The 15,537-nt window shown below is 44.2% G+C and overlaps 1 protein-coding gene across 3 annotated transcripts in view; it reads left to right on the top strand.

Moving 5' to 3' along the window:
* Nucleotides 1-10,579, top strand: part of TBC1D7 (TBC1 domain family, member 7) — an 11,797-nt gene extending 1,218 nt beyond the window's left edge. Inside the window, exons 3-7 of one of the 3 annotated variants that reach the window (XM_010138378.1) lie at nucleotides 2,096-2,283; nucleotides 3,619-3,756; nucleotides 4,828-4,973; nucleotides 9,808-9,937; nucleotides 10,310-10,579. In XM_010138378.1, the coding sequence (XP_010136680.1) occupies nucleotides 2,096-2,283; nucleotides 3,619-3,756; nucleotides 4,828-4,973; nucleotides 9,808-9,937; nucleotides 10,310-10,396 (689 nt within the window). In that variant the 3' untranslated portion in view covers nucleotides 10,397-10,579. The remainder of the gene's footprint in view (nucleotides 1-2,095; nucleotides 2,284-3,618; nucleotides 3,757-4,827; nucleotides 4,974-9,807; nucleotides 9,938-10,309) is intronic. The other 2 variants (XM_010138379.1, XM_010138380.1) reach the window with 2 other exon arrangements.
* The last annotated feature ends 4,958 nt before the right edge of the window (nucleotides 10,580-15,537 follow it).

Raw genomic sequence — 15,537 nt, 5'->3', positions numbered from 1 at the left:
CTGGAAGAGCGTATTAACTCTGTAACACCAGCCAAGTAAATTTATAAAATGGACTTGAAAGGGGGTTATAGGAAGTTGCTGATACCTGATAAAATAATCAGTTCTGTTCCTAAAATAACAGACAATTAGGTTGAAGTAAAGCTGTGATCAAACTTAAAAAAACCTGGACAAGGTAAGGAGTGGGTGTTTGTTCTAAAGAGAAGCTTTGTGTTCTATCAGATCTTGGTTTCTTCTGAGTTTGCTTCTGGCTTTAAATTGTATTTGCCATTGAAGAAGTGGTAAGGCCAGAGGCAAATTATGGCATCCCCAGAAACCATACCCTGCCCCCCCCGGCCCATAAATAGGTTCTGTTTTCCTTGAAGTGTGATAGATGGCTAACTGAAAAGTACTAGTGACTTTGGAGAAACTGGGCAAGTGTGTGTTGGTTTCCTGGATGCGAGGTCATGTCACTTGGAGGCAGGAGAGGTTGAGGAAAGTCCAAGAGTTCTGACCCTTACGAGGTATCTGGAGAGTTTCCCTTGGAGTAGCTGCCTGTAGAGGAACGCTGTGAGGCTGAGCGTGGAGGTGCTGGCAGAGTCCCTGGGGGAGAAACGTGATTTACCACGCTGCTGGGGGTGGAGCGCTGTGCCTCAGGCTGAAAAGCCTGAGCGTGGCTCCTCTGCTCGGTACCAGGGCTGTGCTGGCAGGAAGGGTGCTGATAACCACAGTGTTGTTTCACCAGGAAGACCCTCCTTGGTCTCCACGTTCCCCCACAGGGTCTGGAGTCTGAAATAATGTATTAGAAAGTTTTAACTGAGTTTTAATCAACCTTTTCTTTTTTCGTTCTATTTCTTGTATATTTTCCCCCCTCCGATTTTCTACGGTTTAATAATTGTACCGTTGTATTCCTGATTATTTGGATTTCTAAGCCTTTTTGTGGGAGAGGTAGTGAATGAACAGTACGCAGAAGCTGCAGGGTCTGATTCTAAAACTTGAAGTCCTTGGCATTGGTCATCCAACTGACAGACTAATCCTACTTGATAAAAGCCTCTGCCGTGAGAGGACTAATTCTAGGATGAAAAAGACCCTTGAACCTTGGGCCCTAGCAAAGTAGGTGGCATCCCTTAAAATATTAGTAGTCCCAGGTTACGTGGTACCTCAGCGATGTCTCTGTTAACTTCCTGTACGAGTCAGGGTGGTTTCTCGAACATCGCCCTGGTGTTAAAGCTTCTCTTCTGTCTGCCTGAGACATTCTCCTGTATTTGAGGAGCGCACTTGGCAGGTTGTACCTACAGAGTCACAATGTTGACTCTGTTTTTGCATAATGTAAAAACTGTCTTGCTCTGGCCCAGCTTTTGAAATGCAGATGGGTTCGCAGTTGGAAAATAAAAGATAATTTTCTGTCTGATGTGCTTGCTATTAAACTCAGCTATTTTGTGGTTTAACACCTGGCAGGACTGTTTTTTTCTTGAAATGAGAATAAAGGCAGCAGGTAGCCTGTTTCAGAACTGATTTTTGAGGAATACTTTGTTCTCTTGGGTTTCTACAACAGGAGAAGTTCTGTTCTGCTAGTGATAGGGAAGTGGCTTTTTTTGCTTTGGCATATGCAAGATGTTATTTCTGTTGAGGCCCGTGACGGTTTTGTTGTGAACATCAGTGCATGGCAAGATTGAGTCTTGAGCGAGGGGAAGGATCGAGTGAAATGTTGAGCTTCTCTTCTGGAGATTGTAAACAGTTTAATTTTTTCTGCCTCTCTACTTAAACACTTTTTTCCTCCCCTTTTTATTAGTTTTCCTCCTAGGAAACTAGGAAATATATGTATAAGTTTGGGTGATATTCTAAAGTTCTAATCAGTAGCTGACTCAACATATGCGATTGATTTTCCCTCTGAAAGTTGTTTTAGAGAGGATTAATCTATCACACAGCGAATAAAGAATTTTCCAGCAGAGGTCTAAGAGTAAATTAAATGATGCTGGAATGTGCAGTGTCTTTGTGTTAGTTAATTGTATATGTTCTCTGGTCATCTCTCGGACAGGGAGTTTGCGTGACCTGGCTTTTCTCTTTACAGTTGCTTTTTTCTGTTTCGTTTTTTATTTTTATTTTTTGTTTTTTTTAGGAATTATTCCTCCTCACCATGAATCTCATGCTTTGGTGATGAAGTACCGGAAGGAGCAGTACTGGGATATACACCATGCTCTTCGTGTAATTCGTTTTATTAATGATTCTACCCCACAGGTAGACGTTTTCCTCCGCATACATCAGCTGGAATCAGGAAAATTGCCGCGAAATTCAGCTTTTCCATTGGTCAGTCATCATTTTAACAGTCTTTTAAAAGCAGTTACATTTTATTTAACTTTAAAATACCAACCTGTGAGAAACTGCAAGTAGCCCCACGAGTGCAGGTAGATGGATAGAGTGAATGGGAAACAGAGAAATACCAATATAAAATAAGGGATTTTAGTCAAAGGGCTTTTCGCTTTTTCTTCCGCTAAGTACTTACGTAAGATTTTGTGCCTTAAAATCTCTTTTGTGTGTTTTGCCTGCTAGGCTTTAAGCTTTCTGTACTCTTTACAGCACTGAAATGAAAATAACATCATCTCATGAGAGCTCAGGGATTCTTAAATGTCCTGGAACAAGGGTAATTCAGAGCCAGTCCAGGCAGTGATTTGTTGCAAATTACATTATATTTTTAAATTCTTTGTTTTTAAATCGAGACTTTAATACACTGACCTTCTTTTTGTGTTAGTCTGAACTGGTCCAGGCTGCTGTCCGGTAATGCAGGTGCTCTGTAGTTCACGGTGTGCTCACATATGTGTTTTGATGATAAGTTGATGACAAAAACAACGTGTGATCTTGCATATAAGCCCCTGTGAAAGAGAAGGTGATAAAAGGAGCCATGGGACTTTCTGAAGTGGATTTTTTCCTTTATTTAGTGCTAGTTTATCCGCATTCACTGTGGAAGAGCTTAGTTCGTTATTTTTCATCTGTAATAACAAAATTTGACATCAGAACTTAAAAAAAGTTAAAAGTTAAAAAGAATAAAGGTTAAGCAAAGTTAACATGGAAAAATCAGTAATATTGTGGGGTGGAGACGGAGTATAAAGATGGTGTTTGATTGGTCTAGATTTTTTGAAAGGTTTGAGTCCCATATCACAGAAGACTGTGAAATATGTTTTGTGCATCAGAAAGCAGATGTTTATCTCAAACCAGATGATTTTCTGAGTGTGGAAGGTAGGCATGCAGCTCACAGCTGCGTTATTTTATTCAGTAACATCCACGACAAAGGCGTTGGAGGGGCCTGTTTGACCCTTAGCAAGGAATAGGCTGGAAAATTCTGCTGCTCTGCAGGGCTTAGAAGCAGGATTATTGCTACCTTGTTAGGATATAATCTTAGCTCATTTCAGAACTTTGAATCAGAGTTGTTCCAAACTCTTGTTGTACCTTCTGGTTTTAAAAGCAAGACAAGTCTTACCTGTTGATTCAATAGGTATTTGTCACTGCAGCGCAGCTGCTGCCCGATATTTTGAGTGTCAGAACAGCTCTTTGTGTGCATCAATTCCAGGGAAAAGGAATATAAGAGCAATTTGAATCAGATTGGCCAGTACTTCTGTGCAGTTCAGTCCTGGCTTTGTTTTCCAGGAGCCCGAAGATGAAGTGTTTCTTGCTATTGCTAAAGCAATGGAGGAGATGGTGGAGGATCCTATCGAATGCTATTGGCTTGTCACTTGCTTCGTGAATCAGCTGAACAGCAAGAACAAAGATTCGTTACAACAACTGGTAAGGAAAAAAGTGCTTTTTTTGTGGTCGTCGTGAGGAGAGCCAGTGGTAGAAAGAATTAGTACATGGAGACAACTGGAGTTATGTTTCTCACAAACTGATCACATAAGAATTTTCTTTATTTTGAACAATTAAAAATGTCACCAAGTTAAGAACGCCTTGATGTACGTCTGCTGCTTTTTAGGCTGCATCCCCTGCACCCATATGCTGCTCACGGGATGACAGACAAAGCACAGTTGTTTTGCTTTATAAATGGAGCAGGGTTCTACGTCTTCACAAAAAGAGTGTTACAAATTCAGTTACCATAAGAAATGGAATGGAGTCGTCTTCCTGCCGAGTTTGTTTCAACACGGACATTGTACCAGGTCTCTGGCTGTTAGAATATGGACAAGGGAGGAGTGTTCTCCCTTTGACACCTGAAGTCCTGGGCTCTTTATCCAATTATGACAAAACCCGTAAAGCTACTCCTAAACTTAGGAAAACACGTTCCATGAGATTTGAAACAAAATGAGAATGATCCACATTTTTACGTGGATAATTATCCACATGTTTATGCTTCTCAATACTTGGGATTTTTAAACAAGAAATCAATGTCCAGCTTTTAATATGTGGCATGGGGATTTACTCTCAGAATTGATTTCCTGGGGTTTGCTGCGTTGTGTGTAGGTTTTTTGTTTTGTTTTTTTTTTTGACGTACTCTAAGGCGATTAGGTTTGAGGTGAATGCAACTCAACTTCACTTCTGAAGGTAGCAGTAATTAGTGGACATTTAATGTCTGCATTGCCTTAAGCTCTCAAGCAGCTTGGATTAGGGAGTACTGCGTATTTGGGAAGTTCTGCTAGCAGTCATCAATATAAGGAAGGGGACTTAATTAGCTAACTGCAGAAATCAGCAATGCTTGTGTTTTGGAACGTGATGGTTTTAGTTAAAACAGTGCAAGTTCATTATTTTAACATGTTGGTTTATGCCGATTGAATTTTTAAGACATTTCTTGTCTCACAGCGTGCATTACCCCCATAGCTAACACACTCTGATGTTGAGTTACCTACAATTTTGCAATTCCTTTCTCAGCCAAAAATTCTGGAGCAGTATTTGAACATTGAAGACAGCAGACTCCTGACGCATCTGAAAGCGTGTTCTGCGATGAGCAAACTCCCGTACGATCTGTGGTTTAAAAAGTGTTTTGCAGGCTGTTTACCCGAGTCCAGCTTACAGAGGCAAGTTCTCTTCCTTCTTGCTGTTTGTAATTATGTAGTACTTTCAGCTTTTTGTCATCACTAGCTGGCAAAGAACTTTCGTTCCTTGTCAGTAAGAGTCTGGAGTGAACTTCATTGTTAACTTGGAAGGGATAAGACTGAACTTGATTCCACTTGTTGCTGATGCAGGATAATCTCTGTGTGATCATTTCTCACATCAAAATTAAGAAACAACGGAGTTAAATGGAGCAGCTGAATCTGTTAGGCATTTCATGCTTCCTCAGATTTCAAACTCCAGATCCCCTCTTAGTGATAGGTAGCTGAAGGGTAGTCAGTTTTCAGGCGTTTTAACCAAAATCCTTGCTTAGGGAGTGATTATAATGCTGTATTGTCATTAGATGCTGCCCGGGCACTCGCGGGGCAGCGGTCAGTTGCTGGTGGGCAGTTGTTTTCATTTGCATCACTTGTCTGTCTTCTATTTTCCTCTCTCGGTTAATTCTTCCTCTTTTCCTTTTTTTTTTTTTAATTATTTCTTTTGAATTATTTAACAGCTTTTATCTCAACCCACAAGTTTCTTTCTCACTGTTACCCTTCTGAAGTAGCCTTTGCAACTACTGCATTCGGAACCTCTTTGCATGTCTTCTGTGAGACACTTTCGTTTAGAGCCTAAATGATTTAATTTTGCTGCTAGGTCTTACTGCTGAGAACTAGAGCTGGAAGAGGAATTTGCATTGGGGCAGTTTTGCTATTGGAAGATTCAGGTTGTTTTTAAATTTCTGTTGAAAATTTAACATTTTGTGGAGCTGTGTCATCTTGATAGTGTAAAAGGAAAAATCAGGGTGAAGAATTTTGATTTCTTATTTCATCTTCTCAGAATCTTTTGTTTCAAACTTCTCCCATTTTGGACCAGTTCGTTTACATAGAATATTTTGCCTAGTTAGTGTACTGTCTAGCATTCTCATGCTGTTTTACCTTACTGGAATAGAATCTTTTCATGACCTGAAATTTTTTAAATACTTTTTTTTTTTAATGGCAAAGATCAAAAGCTTGGCTTTCACTCTGGAGTGAAGATAAAGTTCGCTGTTGGTACTTCTGATGGCACAGCAATCCCTGTTCCCAGCAGTTCTTGAGGGAACGTGACAGAAGTGTCCTTTTTTCTTGCCAGTTTAGGTTTCTGAGTTACTCAGTTGTAATCCTGAGGGCCTCGTTCACTAAGGAAATAACATACTTCATGGGTAGCATGTGACAGATGAACTTAATTAATGCTGGGAGATTCAGTTAGGATTTGAATCTGGAAGCCTGAATGCTTTCTGAAACATACCCAAATGGCAGTGCTGGAACTGCCGACAACTGCCAACAGGTCTCCAGCTCTCCTGTGAGTTTTACTTGGTTTTGGTTGACTGAGCAAGGATCTGAGCTCAGTCTTCTCTGATGTAATTTTACTTATGATTTAGCACTGTATTTCTTACAGAGGTTCTATAAGTTGCAATCTTCTCTACCAGGCAAAATGGCCCTTTGGTGGCTGCTGGTTTCTTCGAGCACTGCCACCCCAGATGATCCAGCTACAGCAGAAGTAGTGCAGCATTGCAGAAGTAACTGTGAATGAGCCAGCCATCTTTTATGGCCCAGTATTGTCGATCTCATGCCCCTGACTAACGTCATATTCTGCACCGAACACTTGGCATTAGCAGGACCGTAACGGTGGGTGGGGTGGTGGGAGGTGGTTAGCCTCTGGTTTCCTGTTGGTGGCAAAGCAGTTGGTTGTTCTCCTGAGATGGTATGACCGCTTCTCGAACTGGCAAGCCCTCGTGCATTAATACGTGGCTTCTGTAGTTTTACATCTGTGATCTCCATGTCCTGCATAAATTACATCTAGTGGTAAAAATAGAAGCCTGCTGTTAGTAGAAACAACAGAAATATGAAAAATGCTTTAAATTTACTGTGGAGTGGGAGAACATAAGAATGTGCATGTGGGAGTCGGTTTGCCTCTGTCAGAGTAACTGAGCTGCTTCCCAGCTCCGGAACAGATGAGGGCGAGGTTACGATGTGACATTGGGGTAGGATTTGTGTCAGCCTCATCATGTCCGTCCATGCCCGTTTACCGTGGGAAGGACACCCAGAAGGGCAGGCAGGGCAGCAAGCACTGGTTCTCTTTAAATATCTCTGGCCTGGATGACTGGAGCAGAATCAGGGGATAAGGTTGAGTGCGTTCACTGCAGCCTAGGGTCCAAGCTGTGAGATGAATGCTAGTATTTCAGAAAAAAAGCAAAGAGAGCATCAATGCCGTGATGCTTTTCGTACACTAGTAATGCTTTCTGTAGTGGTTGAGGAAGCTCCGAAACTGCCTTGAGAAGCCGTGCCCTCACACAGCTGCACACACAGAGTAAGTCTGTGTCTCGTCTACAGAGAAAGCTCGGTGAAAAGTAAATGGCTTCATTTGTGTAATCCTTGGCATGCTCTTTGCCTTCACACCTTCCTGCTTCTTTTTATTTTCCCTGATGGCTGTTACTACTGTTTCACTGTTCCAGAAATACTTAGAAGTGTGCTCCTGTGGCTGACTGAATACTGTTGTATTTCACAGGGGGTGATAGTCACAAACCCCATGAATTTAGTGTATACTTGCCTTTTTAGCATTCCACAGCAGAGCTATAGGCACAGTTGTGTGACGTTGCTGTTTAAATTTTATCAAGAAATGGGAAAAAGTTGCAATCTCTGACAGTATCCTTTATTTTAAGTGTTTGCTGTTATTTATAGAGTGAAAGTAGAGCACTTACTGCTGGGCTGTTTGTGGCAGCGTCAGCGTCACACCATCATTCCCCTGTTGCTGCTGCATCAAGAGTAACAACGGCTGGAAATGTTAAGGGGAAAAAATACTGCAGCAGACCCAGCTGGTCGGTGCTGACATCTCAACTCCTTTGCCATGCACCCCCTTCCAAAATCTGTTAGGCGCTGGTGATTTAGATACCGCATCTGTTTTGCCATTGCTAAAACCTTTGTTCTGGAATCAGACTGAATAACGCAGGAAAACACTGGACTGTTTTCTGAGCATGAAATGTAACCTACTGCAATGTAATTATGGAGACTGAGGTGATAGCAAAATAAAAGAAGGAGGGCTGAGTATTTTATGTTGGGATTACTTAAGTTTATTTTCTGATTAACATGAACTTTACAAATTCTTTCCTGTTTTTGAGGTCTGCCACGCTCCATATTGTCATTTGTAATTCCAGTTCTGGTTGCCCACGAAACATGTGTTCTTGGGTTCTGAGCAGATAAAAGTTTGTGAAGGAAAATGCATTAGAAGTAAACAGGGATGACCTGTGCAGTGGAGAAGAGGGTTGGGACCTCAGCTTTCTCAGAGCCTTGCTTAAAGCTTCTGGACCTGATTTGAACATTAGTGTCATATTTACAGGGGTCACTTGTCCTGGGGTGCTCGAACCCGAAGGGAACAGTAAGATTTTAATCTTGGATTATATATTGTTCCTGCCCATATGGGAATTGTATTCATTGTTTTAATTGTAGCGAGACAGGGAATTAAAACTAAGTTGCAAAGGGGAAGGGAATTGGCAGCATCTTTTTTTCCCATCTGTCCGCATGGGTTGTTTGTTTGTTTCCTTTTTTTAAAAACAGTCCTGAGGTTTTAACATACTATTTTCCTCATTCCTTCAGTATAAGTTTAATTCTAGTCTAATTTTTTTGATGGAGAGGTGTGAAAAAAGTGTCAGAAGAGTTACGTGAATAGACGGTTAAGAAGCTGACAAAGAATTGACTTGAGTCACGGTGGGAGTGGCAAGCCCTGTGTATCAGCAGCAAGCATTCCACATGAGGAGTTAGAAAAGCTGCTCACAAAAAATCACAGAGGGTTGGGGTTGGCACTGATGTCCAGACCTCATCTGGTTCAACCAGCACCTCTGCTCAAGCAGGGCCACTTAGACCAAGCTGCCCTGGACTGTGTCCATGTGGGTTTTGACTGTCTCCCGGGATGGAGACTCTACCATCTCTCTGGGCAACCTGTGCCAGTGCTTGGTCACCCGCACAGTGAGAGTGTTTCCTGATGTTCGGAGGGGACCTCTTGTGTTCCAGTTTGTGCCCATTGCCTCTGGTCCTGTCACCAGGCACCATGAGGAGAGCCGGGCTCTTTGCACCCTCCCTTCAGGTATTTACACACATGGATGAGATCCCCCCTGAGCCTTCTCCAGGCTGAGCAGCCCCAGCTCTCTCACCCTTTCCTCACAGGAGAGGTGCTCCAGTCCCCTCCTCATCTTCCTGGTCCTTTGTTAGACTGTCACTTCTTAGCTCCTTGTTTAAAGGTGTGATACCTGCATTTCAGTCCAGGCTGGAGGGCAGGTTCTTCTGAGAGAGAAGGTCATATAAAACCTGAGTGGTCTGTGGAGGAAGCACAGCCATAGATCCAAGTTAACAGGGTGGGCTGCAGAAGGTGTTTTCCAGTGAGCATTACTGTGTTCAGAGATTGCAGGGGATAGTGATCTTTGTCCCCATGTTTTTATTTGGAAGGAGAAACACTTCCACAAGTGCCAGAAGGAGCGAGAGCAGTAATCCTCAGAGCATTTTCCTGACACAACTCTTAAAATTCAAGAACTAAAAATACTGCAAGCCCAGAAAAGCTGCCATCTGACAGATGGCTTCACACTGGTTTTGGATAATCTTTCATCCCGCGTCTGTTGAGTTGGGCCCGAGACAGAGCTGCTGGGTGAAGGATGGTTTCAAATTGTTGCAGGCTGTTCTAGGAGCGTGGATCCCTTTAGTACATGAGTGTACAAAGACTGTTGTAGCAGGTGAATTAGCAGATAAGCACCACAGTACTGCTGAGTGATTCGTTTTCATTGTTTTTTCCTAGAGTCTGGGACAAAGTTATTAGTGGGTCTTGCAAGATCCTCGTTTTTGTTGCTCTGGAGATACTACTAACCTTTAAAATGAAGATAATAGCCCTGAATACTGCAGAGAAGATCACGCAGTTTTTGGAAAACGTGAGTACTCCTTGCGCTTTGCATCACCTCTTATGGTGTATGAAAGTGTGTTTCACCCTTAGACATTTGCCTGTTGCGAACTCACCGTAAGATACTGTTAGTTTACTTAGTGGGAGTAGCATGGTAGTACAAAGGTGAAGAAAGAACGCGCAGGGGTGGGAATAATGTGTTTTTCTATCTAGGCTGGGCTTTTGTAGAATGAAATGATTTTTTGGCTTTGGGAATGTGTTATCTATGTTTGTACAGATTTGACCATATTCCTCATTTTCTGTAAAGTCATAAAATCAGGACTGGAGTTTTAAAATCTGTATTTGAACCGAAACAGCCCAAATAACATACTCTGACCAGGCCTCTTGCCCTGATCTTTTGCAGATCCCTCAAGATAACACCGACGCTATTGTCAGCAAAGCTGTGGATCTGTGGCGCATGCACTGCGGGACTCCCGCACACTCTGTCTGAGAACCTCCTGTGCCTGTGCCGGCTTGGGGGGGAAAAAAAAGACATTTGAAAAGACATCTTACCACTTCTTCCCCATCCTAGGGTGGTGTTCTTCATGACTTCTACTGTGCAAAGGTGCTGTTAAACCAGCTAATAGCACAGTGACTGAGATGTAAATATTTTTCAATAAACAGAGGTGGAATGAAGGTGGTGGTGTGATTGTGTCCGGAGCATTTCCTGGCCAGCCAGCTACAGCATTCTGATTGCACCGGGCGCTCCCTGGCTTCTGAAGGAGCAAATCTGACTCTTGAAGAATGGTAAATAGACTGAAGCGTCACTTAAAAATGTTTTTGAATGCCAGCTTATACTTGATGTAACTAGTAGTGTAACTACTCAGAGGTGCTCTTAAAGTGACCTCTGCTGGAGCCCTTTGCTGAGCAAGGATGTCTTTGCTTTGTGCTGTCCTAAAATGTAACTTCGGGCAGGGATGGAGAAAATCAGTGGGACGAGTCACTGTCATTCAGAGTTACGGGCCAGTAGTAAACAGTCCAATGCCTCTGTTGAATGCTTGGCTCAAAGCTGTTGTAATTTGATTTGTGTTTGGTTCAGGTTTCAAGATAAATTTAAAACAGAAATGTACTTCATGTGGTAAGTAAAAGCAGAGTGCTTAGCTGCAGACCGAGATTTGCTGGAGAACTACTCTTCCTTCCAAAAGTGTAATACTCTGTTCCTCCGTCTCGCATAGGTCAGGGCACTGTGTATGCAGATGTCCAGAAAGGTAATCAACAACTCGTATGCAGTGAAGAGAGATGCACTGAGTGACGATTAGAAGTGCCAGGTAGTGTTATTGCTTCCAGACTTGCCGGTTCCTCCAGGCGCTGTTTGACTGAAGGCTCCAGACTTTGTTTTTGTTTGTTTAGTTTTTAATTTAAAAAAGCCTTTCTCCATCAATAGGCAGGCCCTGATGCTGCATAGACATCTGCATTTGCAGACCCACAGAAGGGCGGAGGTTCTCAGCGACTTCTGGAGCTCATCTGGTCCAAGCCCCTGCTCAAGCAGGGCCTCCCACAGCCAGGACATTCAAAATCCAAATGGCTTTTGAATGTCTCCAAGGAGGGCGAGTCCACCGCCTCCCTGAGCAGCCTGGGCCAGTGCTTGGTCACCCGCACAGTGAAAATCTTCATGTTTCCACATGAGCCACATCAATTTCACTTAAACGTTTTGGTGTACGTGGGATGGGTCCTGAAATGCTGCTCCACTTCACAGTCAGCTGGAGCTTGTCTGCAGCTTTTTCAGTTTCATGTGGGAAGAAGGAACACGGGTGTTTGTTTTTTTAATGGAGTGCATTATTTATTCTGGGCTGTGCTGATGGAGGGGAGCTCTCTAGAGAACAGAGAGTGATTTAACTCTGTGCTCCCTTCACCAACCTAGTAAGTGACATTTGTGTGTATCTTAATGGATCCATTTCCAAGCTTTCACTGTGGATTTGAGGGATACAGTTTTTGCAGAAAACTTCCTGAACTCCCAGAAGACTAAAAGGATGAATCTGGCTGACTTACTCTTTGTTAATTTTTGGTGATGTCTGCTCAGTTGAACATGATGCTTTAGCTCAGAGACCTGCTTCTGCCAGAGCAGAACAGCAAAATGTGAGGGTTCGCTGTCCCCAGCATGTCGTGATCAGGGTGAGGTTGAACCACAGAACCGTTCTGGCTGGAAGAGACCTCTTAGCTCCTGCAGCCCAAGGGTTCCCCCAGCACTGCCAGGTCCCCCCGACCCCTGTCCCTCAGCCCCACATCGACACGGCTGTTCAACCCCTCCAGAGATGGGGACTCCACCACTGCCCTGGGCAGCCCAGGACACGCCTGGACAACCCCAACGGGGGAGAAATTGTTCCTCAGGTCCAGCCGCAACCTCCCCTGGTGCAGCTTGTTCCTTACACAGACTGTTTTGGAGTTGCACACAGTTGCCCCCTACTGAAATCCCTGGCTAGAGGAAGGGGTTACCTTTGCTGTTTGTTTTCCGTTACTTCTGTGTCATTCAAGAGGAATGTGGTAACAAATCATCTGATGGTAATTTTTCCCGAGAAGCTTGAGAATGACATCTTTTGTCTTTATTTCTCCTTGACTGGTGAGTATGGAACTGCTGCCACATGCTTGTTTGTTCATATAGAACTAGCTGCTAGTAGTGGTTTGGGGTTTGTGGGGTTTTTGTCCTTTTTTTCCCCAGAGACAATACAAACAGCTCTGAAATGTTCATTTGGGAGAGTGAAAGCTCCCGCCTCAAGCCTCCCCTGCCAAATATCTTCTTGGGCTTTGCAAACAAGAAAAATAAGCTTAATTTGGTCCAGTTCTCCCCTCGAGCAGGACTTTCTCTCCAGAGGGGTTTAGAGCAATGCTGCATGTCTGCTCTCCCATGTCGCATGCACTGGTTCTCTTCCAGCTGACATCCAAATGCAGTGGAAACTGCAGATAAGAAAAGTAATGGCAAGACTGAAAAATGGTGAGTGATTTGAACTCCATGAAGGGAGTTAGGAAAGAAAAGCGGGAGAGTCTGGAGACAGAAAGAGGCTGAAATACAGCAATCCAGAGGCTGATAAAGGAACAGTGGTACCGATCAGCCACACACCAGAAGCTGTCAGCTCACCAGAAGCTGTAAGCTCAGGGGTTAATGTATCCATGAATGTAAAACTTAAGACACTCATCAAATAGATGTTAAAATACAGATTGTTGCATCTTAGGTCCCATTAACAAGGAATGCTGCAAGAGCGGCTGCCACTGCTTGTTCCTGCAGACCTGCTCTCCTCAGTTTTTCTGAGGCTGTTTGAAGCAGCTGGCAAAGGCAGCACAAGGTACTGCTGAGCTGGTCACCAGTGGCTGCCTCTTTAATGGAAAATTGATTTTTTTTTTTAGCCCTTCTCTTTGTTTCCTGCCTAAAGACTCCATTAGGCTGCAGCGTGATGGCTGGTAATTACCTGGACTTTACCGAAGGCACGCAGGTCTCCTTCCTTACACTGAAGCGCTTCAGTTAGACACAGCCCCTGTGTAGCGGTGTCAGGGCAAGAGTCCCTGTGCGATGCATCCTCACCAGCATTTCAAACACAGCAATTACTGTCTGTAACCAAAGCACTCTGTGATGCTGCTGCTGAAGCTGCCACAGCTGGTTGGGGAGGGGGATGGCACTAGGGTATTTTTTTTTTTTACTTTGTTTATATATCCTGACCTCACTGGATAGCTACAAACTTGTTGTCTGTCTGCAGACAAACGGGGATGGTGAGTGAAAGTTTACCCAGATGGAAACAAAAGAAACCAAGCCCAGTGCTGGAGTTTCGATCGTGTCGTGTCTCTGATTCAGCAATGGGAAGGAGCAGAACTGGGTCCGTTAAAGTCTATGGAGCCTCTGTTTGTGCGTTAGGGGAAGCCTCTGTGTGCATCGGGGCAGGGGAGCTGCTCTCCCCGGCCAGTTCGGGTGCCAGTCGTCTCTTTGGGGTCAGAGTTTTTGCACCATCAGTTACGAAAACCGAACAGACCGAGCAGGGCTGTTGCCTTTGGCGCGTTCCGCAGCAGCCTAGGGAGGCTGTTGGAAGGCACACGCTTGTGAAGGGGGTTTTTCCTCCCCTTTTCACCACCCAAAGGCTTGTCACAACCTGTAATGCTGCACAACCACTGAAGGAGAAGGAAAAACATCATCATCTGGGGCTGGGCCCAAGTGTAGCAGCAGAGGTGGGTGCTGAGGCGTGCGCTGTGTCCCTGCCGCTGCCAGGCTGGCAGCAGGAGAGCTGCTATCCTCGGCCACATCGCTGTGGCATCACACGGTCAGGCACTGGGACGGGGGATAAAATACACAGACACAGGAATGCTGCTTTTTTTTTAACTGGATTTTTTTAAGAAACTGCATACATGAGAGACAAACAATAATTTAAATACCATGCAGTTTCAGTATGTACAAAAACTAGGACATGGAGATCCAGTTTAATTCTTTTCTAGTTATTTACATCATTTCATACAGCCATAATCTGTTAAATTACAATACTGGAAGAGCACATGATTGACAGCCACCACACTCTCACTCCTATACAAAGACAAACTATATACATACACTTGGATACCAACTGGAAAATGCAACTGGTGCAGGAGTAACTGGGACACGTGGGAACGCAGGTAATGTGCCCGTCCCCTCCTCTTTGTTTACAGAAGTTGTTCCAAGCTCGAGCCGACTCAACACCACCTGGGAAAAACCATTTGTCCCCTTTTTCTCTCCTGATTTTTATCAGCCTGGTCATCTCCCATGGCTATGTTAGTGATTTTATTTGCAGGCACATCGGGGAGCCCCCGTTCGCATCTAACCGTGGGTTTACGGGCTGTCGCGAGGCGCCTTGGAGGTGCTCCCCGCTGTCATTTCACAGCGCTTCCACCCACGGGCGGCACTGGCGCAGTAACAGAGGGTGCATTTGGCGACTGGCTGCAGTGATGACAAAGTGCTGTGGTTACACGTGTTAGGCTGCGCTATACTTGTGTCACGGGCCCACTCCATAGGTTCAGATGACATTAAAAAGACTATTGGTTCTTTTTCTCCCTTCCTCCTCCTCCGGCAACATCTAGAGTGAGCGCTAGGAATCGTCCAGACACGAAGGCTGACCTGGGCTCCATCCCAGCAAACCTGCAGCCTCAAACAACTTCAGCTCGCGGGTACCTCGAACCAGTGGGGTGTAGGGCGGGCAAAGGCTGCCGCGCTGCCTGACGCCGACACGTCGCCGGGTCCCTACAGCCTCTGTGGGCGATGGGGTGGGTGGAGGACAACGCCACCATCATTTTTCCTCAACGTCACTTTTTTTTCTTTCAATCAATCAACACTTTGGTCTAGACATTTTGGAATTCTTTTCCAATCCTCGCCACCTCGCCAGCCCCACCCCAGGTTCCATTTACGTGAATAAGCCATCAAGACTCAGTAGAATATAACCAAAATATTTTTCTTCCTTGACTCTAGAATATTATCTCCGTTATCAGCCCTGGAGATGGATGATTGAAATAGCCGGTTTTGTTCTGCCTTGATTTTTCCATTCTCTAAACCCAATGTAATTTCTTTATTGCCACTATTAATCTCCTCTTAATATGAACGAAGATGGCTGGTGTTAACTGCGACGTTAACTGAGTCTTAGCAGGAAT

This window comes from Buceros rhinoceros, unplaced genomic scaffold, assembly GCF_000710305.1.
Source record: "Buceros rhinoceros silvestris isolate BGI_N320 unplaced genomic scaffold, ASM71030v1 scaffold7976, whole genome shotgun sequence".
NCBI lineage: Eukaryota > Metazoa > Chordata > Aves > Bucerotiformes > Bucerotidae > Buceros > Buceros rhinoceros.
The sequence above is the reverse complement of the archived record's forward strand: the minus strand, read 5'-3'. Positions and strand labels throughout refer to the sequence as shown.